The 14494-nt window shown below is 42.8% G+C and overlaps 1 protein-coding gene across 1 annotated transcript in view; it reads left to right on the top strand.

Moving 5' to 3' along the window:
• Positions 1-14180, top strand: part of CD9 (CD9 molecule) — a 47646-nt gene extending 33466 nt beyond the window's left edge. Inside the window, exons 3-8 of the mRNA XM_087722259.1 lie at positions 4090-4187; positions 7006-7080; positions 8977-9069; positions 10310-10378; positions 12174-12263; positions 13786-14180. Coding sequence (XP_087578385.1) covers positions 4090-4187; positions 7006-7080; positions 8977-9069; positions 10310-10378; positions 12174-12263; positions 13786-13851 — 491 coding nt within the window. The 3' untranslated portion in view covers positions 13852-14180. The remainder of the gene's footprint in view (positions 1-4089; positions 4188-7005; positions 7081-8976; positions 9070-10309; positions 10379-12173; positions 12264-13785) is intronic.
• Positions 14181-14494: the final 314 nt, after the last annotated feature.

The raw sequence follows: 14494 nt of genomic DNA, 5'->3' as shown, positions 1-14494 counted from the left end.
AGGGCGGCATATAAATGTAATCAAATCAAATCAAATCAACCCTGGGCCTAAGCCATGGAGCGCTGGGTTAGGATGGGTGGTGTGCTCCTGCCACTCACCCACATGTCAGAATTGGTGTAGAGAGTTTATTCAGTCTGTTCCCCCGACAGCTCCATTTCTGGTTTTTCAGCTAGCCCCCAGCTGCGAGCTTAGGACGGTAACTGGCTGGAGACCAAATAGATAAGCAAAAAGTTATCACAGCCAAACCAAAACAGTCTTGAAAATAAAGGTTTGCCTGGATTGGTTCCAAAAAGAAACAGCTCAAAATCCCTTCTGAGGTGAGGCACCTCCGCTGAGGTTTGTCCACAAGTCCGGTGGGCTTGCAAGGGGAAGTCACAGGAATTGCCCAAGCCAGGAATGCAGGGGATCATTTTCAGCAAAGGCAGCCACGAACAAGCTCCAAACTAACCTTCAAGGCAATGGCTTATTAGTCCACCTGACGGATAACCAGCTATTCCAAACACAAGCATTAACGCTCTCCGCAACTGAATTAAATGCACAAGCTGCAGAGTTCCAGAAGCACAAAGAAACTACGACCCCACACACATATTACTTCCATGTTACTTTGTTAAGTGACTTTTGTCCCATTTTACGACCTTTCCAACCACAGTTGTTAAGTGAATCACTGTAGTTGTTAAATTAGTGACGGGTGTGTGTGTGTGTGAGAGAGAGAGAGAGAGAGAGAGAGAGAGAGAGAGAGAGGTGGGGAGAGAGAGGGAGGGAAGATAGATATAAATAATGGTGATAGACAGACAGACATGATAGATTAGATTAGCTAGATAGAGGGATGGATGGATGGATGCATAGGCAGGCAGGCAGGCAGGCAGGCAGGCAGGCAGGCAGGCAGGCAGGCAGGCAGGCAGGCAGGCAGGCAGGGATAGATAGATAGATAGATAGATAGATAGATAGATAGATAGATAGATAGATAGATAGATAGATAGATAGATAGATAGATAGAGATAGATAGATAGATAGATAGATAGATAGATAGATAATAGATAGATAGATAGATAGATAGATAGATAGATGATGGATAGATAGATAGATAGATAGATAGATAGATAGATAGATAGATGATAGATAGATAGATAGATAGATAGATAGATAGATAGATGATAGATAGATAGATAGATGATAGATAGATAGATAGATAGATAGATAGATAGATAGATAGATGATAGATAGATAGATAGATAGATGATAGATTGATAGATAGATAGATAGATGATAGATAGATAGATAGATGATAGATAGATAGATAGATAGATAGATAGATGATAGATAGATAGATAGATGATAGATAGATAGATAGATAGATAGATAGATAGATAGATAGATGATAGATAGATAGATAGATGATAGATAGATAGATAGATGATAGATAGATAGATAGATAGATAGATAGATAGATAGATAGATAGATGATAGATAGATAGATAGATGATAGATAGATGATAGATAGATGATAGATAGATGATAGATAGATAGATAGATAGATAGATAGATAGATGATAGATAGATAGATAAATAGATAGATAGATGATAGATAGATAGATGATAGATAGATAATAGATAGATAGATAGATGATAGATAGATAGATAGATAGATAGATAGATAGATAGATAGATAGATAGATAGATAGATAGATAGATAGATAATAGATAGATGATAGATAGATAGATAGATAGATAGATGATTGATTGATTGATTAGATGGATCGATGATGGATGAAGAGAGAGAGAGAGATGAGAGAGATAAGATAGATAAACCTTACTATATTCTCTATACAGAAACAGAGAGGGAGAGAGACAGATTGATTTTTCCTATTTGGGTTTCTGCAGCCCCGGTCCAGCTACCAGTGGCCAAAATTTTACTTTAAGCTAAGCTTTTACAAAACTGAGCATTTCAAATTCTTGACATTCCAGATTAGCCATGTTTTTCCCCACGAAGAACCCAGAGGTTTTTGGCTTTGGGGTTTTCGAATTCCTTTTCAAGTTTAAAACATTTAAGGATTGTTCTTCCGTTGTGGTTTCTTTTTTTAAAAAAAAAAAATCATCCCTGACAAATCCAGCGCTGGCAAATTGGAATAGAAACCAATTTTTAATGCAAGAAAATAATTCTTGCAAATAAGCCTTAACGAGGGCAGCGAAAGGGATTTTTTTTTGCTGAGCTGAGCAAAAATATCCGCTAAAACCGATTCGGGCTTTTCTTTCAAGCTTCTGTGCGAATTTGGAAAATAAAAAAGTGCACAAACGTTAGTTGGATCTTCCAGACGAAATCTTGGTTTTGTTTTTTGGTTTTTTGGTTTCAGTTATGGAGTTTGTGTGAGGTCTCCTCAAGCATTTTTTAAAGGCATGCCCAGCCCGAAACACTCAGTTTTTCCTTTGATGTCAACCAGGAAGTGCTTTGCTAAGGATAATAAAAGCATGTTTGCAAAACAGACAGCCAGGAACTGATAAAAGCTTTCTATTGCATTTTGCAAGCAAATGTCCTTGGCTTCCTTTATGGGAGAAAAAAATAATTGTGCAAGTGGTTTTCGTGGATGGAAACAAGGAGGGGTGGAAGAGAATAATAGCTGAAGCTGCTATGGTAGTATTTGTTTATCCTGGTAACACCGGGCAATACCGCAAAAAAAATATGTAGATGCTCTTCAGAAAATGGCCATTTCCATCTTGAAATCGTTATTTTAAAAAAGTTTAAATGGTAGGTCTGGTAAGTGGACTTCGATGGGCAATTTGTTCGTTTGTTAGAGTTTTAACCTGCCTTTATTACCGGAGAAGTAACTCAAGGTGGCAAACGTACTTTATACTAGCAATAGCAATAGCAGTTAGACTTATATACCGCTTCATAGGGCTTTCAGCCCTCTCTAAGCGGTTTACAGAGTCAGCATATTGCCCCCACAATCTGAGTCCTCATTTCACCCACCTCGGAAGGATGGAAGGCTGAGTCAACCTTGAGCCGGTGAGATTTGAACCGCCGAACTGCAGATAACAGTTCAGCTGAAGTGGCCTGCAGTACTGCACCCTAACCACTGCGCCACCTCGGCTCCATATACTTCTCCTGGATTAGAACTCTCAGTCTCCTGGTGATTGGCCCAAAGTCACCCAGCTGGGTTTCCTGCCTAAGACGGGACTAGAACTCATAGTCTCTTAGTGATTGGCTCACAGTCCCCCCCCCCCCCCAAGCTGGTCTTTCTAGCTAAGGCAGGAGTAGAACTCACAGCTGCCTCGTTTCGAGGCTGGCACCCTCACCACTAGGCCAAACTGCCCGTCATTCCGAATGAGAAGGGGCAAAAAGGACCACCAAAGTGATGACAAGGAAAGATGACAGCCATTGGTGTAAGTGTAGTCAAGACACAGATGATGGCCGGGAGAAGATCCAGTCAGGCCTTCAGAAAACCAGCGCTAGCTGGCCTCCCTTGCCAAGTTAATGCTGCCTCGGTTGAACCCATGAACCAAAGGAAGTTTCCATGTGATATAACAATTTTTTTTTCTTCTTCTTCTTCCTCCTCCTCCTCCTCCTCCTCCTCCTCCTCCTCTTCTTCTCCTCCTCCTCCTCCTCCTCCTTCTTCTCCGTCTCCTCCTCCTCCTCTTTCTCCTTCTCCTTCTCCTCCTCCTCCTCCTCCTCCTGCTTCTACTCCTCTTCCTCTTCCTCCTCCTCCCTTCTTTTCCTTCTCCTTCTCTCCTCTCCTTCTCCTCCTCCTTTCCTTGTCCTTTCCTCCTCCTCCTTCTCCTCCTCCTCCTTCTGCTTCTACTTCTCTTCCTCCTCCTCCTCCCTTCTTCCTGTTCTCCTCCTTCTCTCCTCTCCTTTCTTCTCCTCCCCCTTTCCTTGTCCTTTCCTCCTCGTCTTTTCCTCCTCCTCCCCCTCCCTCTTCTCCCTCCCCTCTTCCTCCTCCTCCTCTTGCCCTTTCCTTGTCCTTTTCTCCTCCTGCTTCTTTCTTCTCTTCCTCCTCCTTTTCCTCCTCCTTCTCCCCCTCCTTCTTCCTCCTTCTCCTCCCTCTTCTTCCTTCTCCTATTGCTCCTCTTCCTCCTCCTTTTTTTCCTCCGTAGTGGTTTACATTCTCATCGCTGCTGGTACCATCATAATGCTGGTTGGCTTCTTGGGATGCTGCGGAGCCATACAGGAGTCTCAGTGTATGCTTGGCTTGGTAAGTCTTCCCACATGCATACACAAACATACTGGGGTGAGAAAGTTGGACCCTTTCACTCCTCGAGCCTTCGCATTTTTCCGCCAGTCTAAAAATAGAGCCTAGGAAACATGTTTAATTCATGACGCATGGCCCAGAGAGGCTCCAAACGCAGCGAATGGGGATTTTGTTTGTGCCACAGAATGGGCTCCTATTTGCATAGCATTTCCCTGCGTTTCAGCAGAAAGTTCTTTTGCAAAGAGCTTCATGGGCGCCTCAAATATCCCTGCATTTTGCGACCAAATATAAATGCCAACATGTATATGAGTAAATGCTTTTTAAACTACCTTGTTTTCAAACTGAAAGCAGGCTTAGTTGTGCATCTTAGTTTTAAGTTTGGATGAGGTTTCAGATGCAGATAATACATACCGTATTTTTTGGAGTGTAAGACGCACCGGAGTATAAGATGCACCAAGGTTTTGAAGAGGTAAATTTAAAAAAAAAAAAGTTTTTGCACTCTGCAAATCTCCCAAAAGTGGCCCGTTTTTGGGGAAAACGGGCCTGTTTTTCCCCCACCAAAAGGTCTGATCTTGGCCTAGATGATTTTAGAGAGGGAGGGAGGGAGGGAGAGAGAGAGAGAGAAAGAGAGAGAGAGATCAATTTGGAAGCTCAGATCCAGGTGGAGACTTTGAAAACAAAAGTAAGCTTTCCCTGCTTGAGTTTAGTTTAATTTAGTTTAGTTTATTAGTTTTGTATGCCGCCCACTCCCGGAGGACTCCGGGCGGCTTACAATAAAAAGGAGGGGGGGATAAATAAGACAATACAACAATTAAAAATTACACCAACATTCATAATTGAAGTGGAGCTGGATGCTTCAACAGGAAAAAAAGACGAAACCTGAGAAAAGATAAAGACAAAATCCCGAAGGTGCTTTTTTTCAAGAAGAAACTGGACTTTCTGTTTTTTCTTTGAGGATGCTTCACTTCTCATCCAAGGAGCTTCTTCCGTTCTGACTGGACGGTGGGGGAACGGAAGGATTTAAATTCCTTGCAAGCAGCTGGTCATTTGCATTCTCTTTAGATAGTCGTTGAGGCCACCTGGAGGTTTGCCTGTGTTCCCAGGGTTATCTGACTAGACCAGAAAAATTGCAGACTACAGGAACTATTTGTGCCGAACTGCAGCTAGAAGTAGCCTGCAATACTGCACTCTTAACCACGGCGCCACCACAGCTCTCAAACCTCCAGGTGGCCTCAACAACCCTCTAAAAGAATGCAAATAACCAGCTGTTGGCAAGGAATATAAATCCTTCCATTCCCCACCATCCAGTAAAATCTGAAGAAGCTTCTTGGATGAGAAGAGAAACGTCTTAAAAGAAACAAACGAACCAGAAAGTCCAGTTGCCTTGTGAAAAAGCACCTTTGGGACAACCGTGACTTGGATGACTGAAAATCTCCATAGATAAAGACAAAGGTTTCCCATCTTTTGTTTATCACCAGTGCGACCATTAAGAGGAGTTGCATCAACTCCCTTCCACCCCCAAGCCACCGGATCAGGGTTGTCTTTGACCTTTGAGCAGCACAAAGCCGAATCCTCGCCCTGATAAACCCCTTTTATTTCATTGACAGTGAATTCCTCTCCAGCAAAGTCTTTCCTCTCCCACAGTCTTTCAAGATAGTTCACAATTACTGGCCTTTATCGGGCTTGGAGAGTAGCCAGGCCGATATCTTTCAGACGCCGCAATACTTGGCAAGAATGCAGGAATGAACTCATTGACTCCTGCAAACTCCACTCCCCTTTCCCTCCTCTTTTATTTCCTCTTGGAGGGGCCATTCACTGTCCACCTGTAGCTTTACTCCCAAGTCGACCCCTGTTCTTGAGGTGTTCCCTTCGTCTGGCAAACTTTGCGCATGCGCACACTGGGAACAGGCTCCAGATGTTCGTCTGCCTCACTGATGTCTGACTCTGCTGATAACTGGCATACGGCTCTGGCCCCCTCTCTGCCTCCGACACAGAGCCCTCATCAGAGCCTTCCCCAGATTCCAGGATTGGCCCATGTTCCTCCCAAACCTCCTCACTGTCCGAGTCTGCTACCAGCTCCTCTGACGGGCCACAACACCTAGAATGTTGCCAGGCCCGGAAACTTGTTAATTGTGACCAAACTCCCCCAATGCCAAGAGAAAAAAAACAACAGAAAATGCTTTCAAGGTCCTTAAAAAGGTGATGTGAAAGCCTCAGTGTCAAAGACCTCACTGTGAGGCTATCTTCAAAGTGTCCCCAAACAGTGGGGCCTAGAATCACAGAGCTGGAAGACCCCTTGGAGGTCATCTCGTCCAACCCCCTGTCCAAGGCAGGAGGCCTTATTCCTCCCTATATGGCAGGACGTAAGTGTGGTAACTCCCGGTCCTCAGCTCGGTGAATGGCTGCTATTTTAACTTCTCTTTTTAAGAGTCTCATTGATTCGCGGGGTTTAGCTAAGCTTCTTTTGGTCAATTGCTTTTCTCTAACGGTTCTTAGAGTTGGTTGTTAGCCTTTTTATTTATTTATTTTTTGCACCCTGCTCTGAATGTCTTTGGAAAGAAAGGCCACCTAAAAATGAAATGACGGTCTTTTCATCCTTACACGCCAAAATATTTACTTTCAGCCCATCTGGCTGCACTGACAAGTAATTTGACTCATCCGTGAAGCCTTTACTTGTGTAGCTGAGACAAAACACACAAAGTGCATTCAGTGTTAAATGTTCCCCGGGGAACTGTAAGGCGGTTAAGTAATATTTCTGCATTGCTCCAAAGTCTTCAGTCATGTCTACAAATGTCTCTTTGTCTCCCTTGTTCTTCCTTAGTTTTTCACCTTCCTTCTCGTCATTTTTGCTCTTGAAGTAGCAGCTGCCATCTTGGGATTTTCCAACAAAGAAAAGGTAGGAGAACTTTCAAATATGCGTTCTTCAGAAATTTATACAATACAATACAATAGCAGAGTTGGAAGGGACCTTGGAGGTCTTCTAGTCCAACCCCCTGCCTAGGCAGGAAATCCTATACCGTTTCAGAAAGATGGCTATCCAACATCTTCTCAAAGACTTCCAGTGTTGGAGCATTTACAACTTCTGGAGGCAACTTCTGTTCCTCTGATTAATTGTTCTAACTGTCAGGAAATTTGGCAGCGTATCCTCGTGGCTGGGGAGGGGTGAGGAGCCACTGTTCAAATCAGTGGTGGGTTTCAAAAAATTTTTGAACCTACTCTGTGGGTGTGGCCTCCTTTGTGGAAGTGGCTTGCCGTCCATGTGGCCTGGTGGGAGTGGCTTAATGGCCATGTGTTTTCTTTTCTTTCTCTCTCTCTCTCACTCTCTGTCCCTTTTTTCTTTTTTCTTTCATCTCTCACTTTTTCTTTCTTTTTTTCTTTCTTTCTTCCTTTCTTTCTCTTTCTCTTTCTCTCTCTGTGTGAGTCTGTCTGTGTGTTTGTGTGTGAGTGGTGGGTTTCAAAAAAATTTGGAACCTCTTCTGTAGGTGTGGCTTCCAGTGATGGAGCACCCACAACTTCTGACGGCAAGCTGTTAATTGTTCTTGCTGTCCAATATAACCAGGGGTGAAATGCTACTGGTATGGGTCGATTCATCTGAACTTGTAGTAAAAAAAAAAGTTCCAACAATCAGCTGTGCTGTGCGATGGAAGGAACTTTTTCTTTTAGCATTTGGGGTCTGTTTTTGCTCCCAATAGGCTTCCCTGAGGCCTGATAGGCCAAAAATGAAGGTGGGGAGGGTGTTGCGAAAGAAAGGAAGGAAGGAAGGAAGGAAGGAAGGAAGGAAGGAAGGAATGAAGGAAGAAAGAAAGAAAGAAAGAAAGAGGGGGGAGGGAGGGATGGGAGAAAGAAAGAAAGAAAGAAAGAAGGGGGAGAGAGGGATGGGAGAAAGAAAAGAAAGAAAGAAAGAAAGAAAGAGGGAGGGAGGTATGGGAGAAAGAGAAAGAGGGGGGAGGGAGGGATGGGAGAAAGAAAGAAAGAAAGAAAGAAAGAAGGGGGAGAGGGGGATGGGAGAAAGAAAGAAAGAAAGAAAGAAAGAAAGAGGGAGGGAGGTATGGGAGAAAGAGAAAGAGAGGGGGGAGAGAGGTATGGGAGAAAGAAAAAGAAAGAAAGAAAGGAAAGAAAGAAAGAAAGAAAGAGGGAGGTATGGGAGAAAGAGAAAGAGAGGGGGGAGGTATGGGAGAAAGAAAGAAGGAAGGAAAGAAAGAAAGAAAGAAAGAAAGAAAGAAAGAAAAAAGAAAGAAAGAAAGAAAGAAAGAAAGAAAGAAAGAAAGAAAGAAAGAAAGAAAGAAAGAAGAAAAAGAAAGAAGGAAAGAAAGAAAGAAAAGAAGAATGGAGGGATGGGAGAAAAAAAGGGAGAGAGAAATAGAGAGAGAGAAAAAAAAAGAAAGAGGGATGGAAAAAGGAGAGGGAGGAAGAACCTCAAACCTGACACTAGACACAGCTTCAGAGGATACCTTGAAAGAACACAGCAATCCAGGGCTGGAAGGGACCTGGAGGTCATCTAATCCAACCCCCTGCTCCAGCAAGACATTGTTAAAGTGAGTTTCTGTCTTTTGACCCACCCCGTCACATGACTACATAGCCATGTCCACCCAGTCACATGACCCCCACCAAGCCACGGCCACAGAACCATTGGGGAAAAAAATTAGATTTCACCACTGGATGTAACTCTGAGGATGTTACCTAGTGTGGTAATGAAACGTCTGTGAGAAAACAATCAAGGTCACAGAGCGCCAAGGACCCCTCGTTTCAACCCTGCGCTATAAACCTTCTCCTTTATCTTCTCTTTTGTCAGGTCCCTGAAGAAGTAAAGAAATTGTACAATTCCTTATTTGAGGAACGGAAGGAAGAGAAAGCGAGAGAGAGTCTAAAGGTGTTCCACGAGGCAGTAAGTTTTTATATTTGATCGGTGTCTTTCATCTTAATTCTGGGAAGGGCGTTTCTTAGAGAAGCAGCTTCAAGGGAAGGCCGGTCTCTAATCCCTAGTCTTGTGGCCTGCCAGAATTCAAATAGAGCTCCAAACGAACAAACGAATCACGCAACCAGCTGACCCCATTGGCACACAAAACATTTATAAGTTATAAGAGGAACGGGGCCAGTAAATCCTTGTTCTGTCCTCACTATTTGCAGCTCAACAGGCAGCTAAACCCACCTATCCTCCCATGAAACAGACCATGTGTGTAGATCTGAATGCTTTATTGAAAGAACAGGATACGGTGAAACTGGGGAAAACAGGGATACATACAATGGGAACCAGATACAAGATACCGTATTCTTCAGAGTATAAGACGCACTCTTTTCCCTCAAAAAAGAGGCTGAAAATCTGGGTGCGTCTTATACACTGAATACAGCATTTTTTGCCTCCCGAAATCCCGCCCCCTCCATTAAAATGGCCATGCAGAGCCTGTAGAAGGCTTTTAGAGTGCTCCTGGGGGCTGGGGAGGGCAGAAGTGAGTGAAAAACAGGCTGATTTTTGCTCAATGTTGCCTCCCCAGGCCCTAGGGGTATTCTATAAGCCTCCCAAAGGCAATGTATGCAAAAAAATTTGACAAAGCAGGCCAGTGTTCGTGAAAAACGGGCCATTTTGGGGAGGTTTGCAAAACTTTTTTTAAAAAATTTGCCTCTTCAAAACCTTGGTGCGTCTTATACTCCAGTGCGTCTTATACTCCAAAAAAAATACGGTAGGCAGTATTGGGTTACTGTTGAACATAACCGTTAATAAATACAAGCATTTTAAATCTCACCATGTTCTGTATGTGGGATATGGGTTTGTCCTTGAATGACCATTTGCCACAAATTAAGATGGATTCTTCTTTGTCCTTCTCCCTCCTCCAATGCTAAAGGAAATGGAGTCTGGCTTACCAACATGCACTTGGTTTGAGACCACCGGTTGATGGGTAAAGGGGTAAAGGGGTCAGCTTCAAACAATATAATTGGTGTTTGTCTCTCTCCAGCCACTAGATGGGGCTAGAGAGCAACAGCAGTATATAAAAGTTATCTGCTGGGACATGACAATCCTGTTGATGACGTTACCTAGACTGGTAACGAAATGTTCAGAAACTAAATTTAAACAAGCTTGGGGAGCAAACCACTGCTAAAAACTACTCTTGTGTTTCTTTTTGCTATAGTTTAATTGTTGTGGTAAGACTGGCGTTCGCGAATCTGATTATGCAGATACCTGTCCTGAAAACACGGAGGTACGTATCAGGGCGGGGAGTGCAAATTTGTATTTTGCCTTACGCATATCATGTATGCTCGGATTATTTTTTTTGCGTTTTGTTTAGAGAAACAAATTATATCTTGGGTTTCTGTCGGGTTAGATGGTTTAAGGATCCGAGTTCTAATCCCGCTTCCCAAAAACCATCGAGATCTCTGTGCGTGGAAGAACAAGGGCGGTTGGGAATGAAAGTTTCGTCGCAATTTGTAAGAATTGTAAGCCAGGGTTCGCAAACAGAAGGGGGAAGGTTTAACTCCCACTTTCCCCCAAATAATCTTATCTATTCCAAGGGGATCTTCCACTACCCCGTCCCCTCCTGAGGTTTGTTGTCATTCTGAGGATGAAAATGCTCAGAATGGAGTCTGGGTGGGAAGGGCCAGTTCTTCCATCTTTAGATGCAAATGTGGCGATTGGGAGTTTTGTACCAAAGTCCAGTCTGGGAGAGCGAAAGAGGGATGATAGGTAAATGTTTTAAGTGATCCGCTTCGTTCCGGATGGGTCAGACTCGGAGGTGGATTCCTGAACCGGTTAGTACCGGTTCGCTGTGCAAGGGCTTTGCATGCGGGCACGCCAGCCGGCCGTTGCTTGCACACCCACATTTGACTAAAAATTGCTCTGTGCATGCAGAGCAGAAGGCACCAGAGAACTGGTTCGGGGCCGTGTCAGGCCTGTGTCACTGTCGGTTCTGCGAACCAAGCCTGAATTCCACTACCCGTTCAACCGAACTGGGCCGAACCAGCAGCAACCCACCTCTGGTTGGATCCCACCTTGCCCGCCGGTTCTGCTTGGGCACTGAGCTTCCAAAGGATTCAGGGAATTGGGACAGGCCGACCTCAAGGAGTTCCTCTGAAGATTTAGCTGGAGTGCTTTGCCTGCAAAAGATGTTTGTAGGGGTATAATATGCTACTCTTCAAATGCTTGAGAGGATAGCGCTGAGACTTAGCACTTAGACTTATATACCGCTTCACGGTGCTTTTACAGCCCTCTCTAAGTGGTTGACAGTCAGCCTATTTGCCCCCAACAATCTGGGTCCTCATTTTACCCACCTTGGAAGGACGGAAGGCTGAGTCAACCTTGAGCCTGGTGAGATTTGAACTTCCAAATTGCAGGCAGCTGGCAGGCAGCAGAAGTAGCCTGCAGTACTGCACTCTAACTATTGCGCCACCGTGACTCATGGATACCATGTAGAAAAAAGTCAAGATCTTTCTCTCCTTCTCTTTCCTATTGTTCTCTCTTTCTCTTACTTACTTTCTAACTTTCTCTCTCTCTCTCTTTCTCTTTCTATCTGTCTCTGTTTCTCTTTCTCTCTCATTCTCTTTCCTATCTTTCTATTTCTCTCTCCGTCTTACTCCCCTTCTGTCCTTCTCTTTTTTTTCGTTCTCTCCTTGTCTTGCCTATTATTCTCTCTCCCTTTCTCTTACTCATTTTTTTGTCTTCCCCTTTCTTTTCTTTCTTTCTTTCTTTCTTTCTTTCTTTCTTTCTTTTTCTCTTTCTGTTTGTTTCTGTCTCTCTTTCTCTTTCCTTCTCCCTCTCTTACTCACCTTCTGTCCTTTTCTTTCTTTCTTTCTTTTTTTCTTTCTTTCTTTCTTTCTTGTTCTCTCTGTCTCTCTTTCTCACTCTCTCTGTCTCTGTCTCTCTCTCAATTCAGAATGCAGGAGCAGAATGATTGATTTCAATGCAGCCGGAGCACAGAACTCTTGAGCAAGAGTATTACAAAAATGTCATCCAAAATATTTTGAGTATGCAATTAAATCAAAGGATATAATTCTTTTTAGGTCCAGCCGTGCCCTAAAGCTATTGATAGCTTCTTCAAAAACAAGATGAACTTGATTGCAGCCGTTGGCATTGGAATTGCTGTGGTGATGGTAGGTTATGAATGTTGGATCCTGACTTAATGACAAATGAGGCATTTGTTTTATGAAATATGTAAATTGACCAAGTGGAAGACTAAAAACATCAACTGTTGATGGGCACCATGCCTTCCTCATAAGGTTCGTGGAAGAACATTGGGTCCTACCTAACAAAATGAAATTCAACACATCCTGGTTCCCTGAAAATAAAACCTCCCCGGATAATAAGCCCAATCGGGCTTTTGAGCGCATGGGCTAAAATAAGCCCTCCCCAAAATAAGCCCTCCCCAAAAATATTGCAACACAGCAACAGCCATGAGGTGACCACGCTCACTGCCTCCTGCACCTCAAAAATAATAAGACCTCCCCGAAAATAAGACCAAATGCTTATTTTGGAGGTCAAAAGAAAATAAGACCCTGTCTTATTTTGGGGGAAACACGGTAGATAAAAGTAAGGTTTTACACTGAGGCAAGAAAAAACCCCAACTTTATAGCCATAGACCAGGTGACACCTGACACCTGGGCTTAATCCCAGCAATTGTGAGAGGGATCTTGGAAATCGTAGAAGACAATCATTTAAATATGAGGCCAGCAGTGTGTGGCGTGGCCAAAAAAGCAGCCCTCAATTATATTTAGGATTATTTATTTATTTATTTATCAAATTTATTGGCTCTCTATCTTAGTACAGAGTAGTTCTGGTCATCTTACAAAAGAGAAGGGAAGAGGAGGGAAGGAAAGGAAAAGGGGAAAGAGGAAGATGAAAGAAAGAAAGTAAGAAAGAAAAGAAAAAGAAAAAGAAAAAGAAAGAAAGAAAGAGTGGGAGGGAGGGGAAAGAAGGAAGGAAGGAAAAAGGAAGGAATAGATAATATAATAAACAAGTTAATAGCAGCAAAAACCTACTATGGTGTTTATCTATTTTGCTATTATTTTACCTTTTTAATGTTGTAAGCCACCGAGAGTTACCCTGTGCTAAGATAGGCGGCCAATGAATTTAATAAATAAAAAGAAAATAAGAAAGGCTATCATTCCTGCCCCAATCTTTCTCTTCATTAGCCTAGACCATACCTAGTTCCTAAATTCCTAGTTCCCCAAAAGACCCTGATTCTCTTTTCAGTTAGTTTATTAGTTCAATAGTTATGGTTCCATTTATTTTTAGACAGTATACTCTGGCAAAGAACTCTAAATATTTACTTTCAATTTTAAGGACCAAGTCTTGAAACGTTGAACTGGCTCCTTAATGTTTACTAAATATTTTGAATGTTGGATCTCCCCCCTTACCAAGAGGGAGCCCCCTTGTGGAAGTACTGTGAAGCCATTACCATGGCAACTCCACTGCGCTATACAGCAGAAGCCATTTTATGGCAGTACAGTAGAAGCCATTTTAAGTCACAACAGGCTGTATCGTAACAGAAACACACACCCCAAGGGTGTTAGGGGTGTCTTACCCCCACAGAATTTCTTTCCAGAGATAAGTCATCTGTGTACCAAGTTTGGTTGAAATATATACACACACATACATATTTTATTTTCTTTTCAGATCTTTGGTATGATCTTCAGCATGATTCTTTGCTGTGCTATCAGAAGAGACCGGGAGATGGTCTGAAGCCATTTTAGAGAGTCTCCTCCCTTCATCCAAAGAATCTCCAGTTATTAACTTTGCAATTTAAATAGCATTTCTAAAAAGTATATATTTTGTTTTTAAAGGCTTTATTTAGTTTGGATGTTCTTTTTTTTTTGGCTCTGTAAGTTTATAAATCTTAAAAGGAACCCTACTCTTGGAAAGATACTATATTTGTAAAGCTAAAGTCCTACCCACTTGTATATAAAGTTTTTTTTTGTCTCTAAATTGAACCGTCTTGCTTTCTGTAAGCTTAAAACTGGGATGTAATTTAAGTTGGAGAAATTTTCATACTTAATAAAGATTTAAGACCACGTTTTTGTAAAAGAAGTCTTTTTATCAGCATACCATTTTAACCCGTTGGTTGGACTGGTTTTTCATGGTAAAGGTAAAGGTTCCCCTCACACATATGTGCTAGTCGTTCCTGACTCTAGGGGGCGGTGCTCATCTCTGTTTCAAAGCCAAAGAGCCAGCGCTGTCCAAAGACGTCTCCGTGGTCATGTGGCCGGCATGTCTAAACAACTGAATGCGCACGGAACGCTGTTTTCTTCCCACCAAAGGGGTTCCTATTTTCTACTTGCATTTTTACATGCTTTCAAACTGCTAGGTTGGCAGAAGCTGGGACAAG

The sequence above is a fragment of the Thamnophis sirtalis genome, unplaced genomic scaffold (assembly GCF_051295495.1).
Source record: "Thamnophis sirtalis isolate CommonGarterSnake01/CBP01778 unplaced genomic scaffold, rThaSir2_p1.2 scaffold_9, whole genome shotgun sequence".
NCBI lineage: Eukaryota > Metazoa > Chordata > Lepidosauria > Squamata > Natricidae > Thamnophis > Thamnophis sirtalis.
This window is presented reverse-complemented; position numbering and strand designations above follow the sequence as displayed.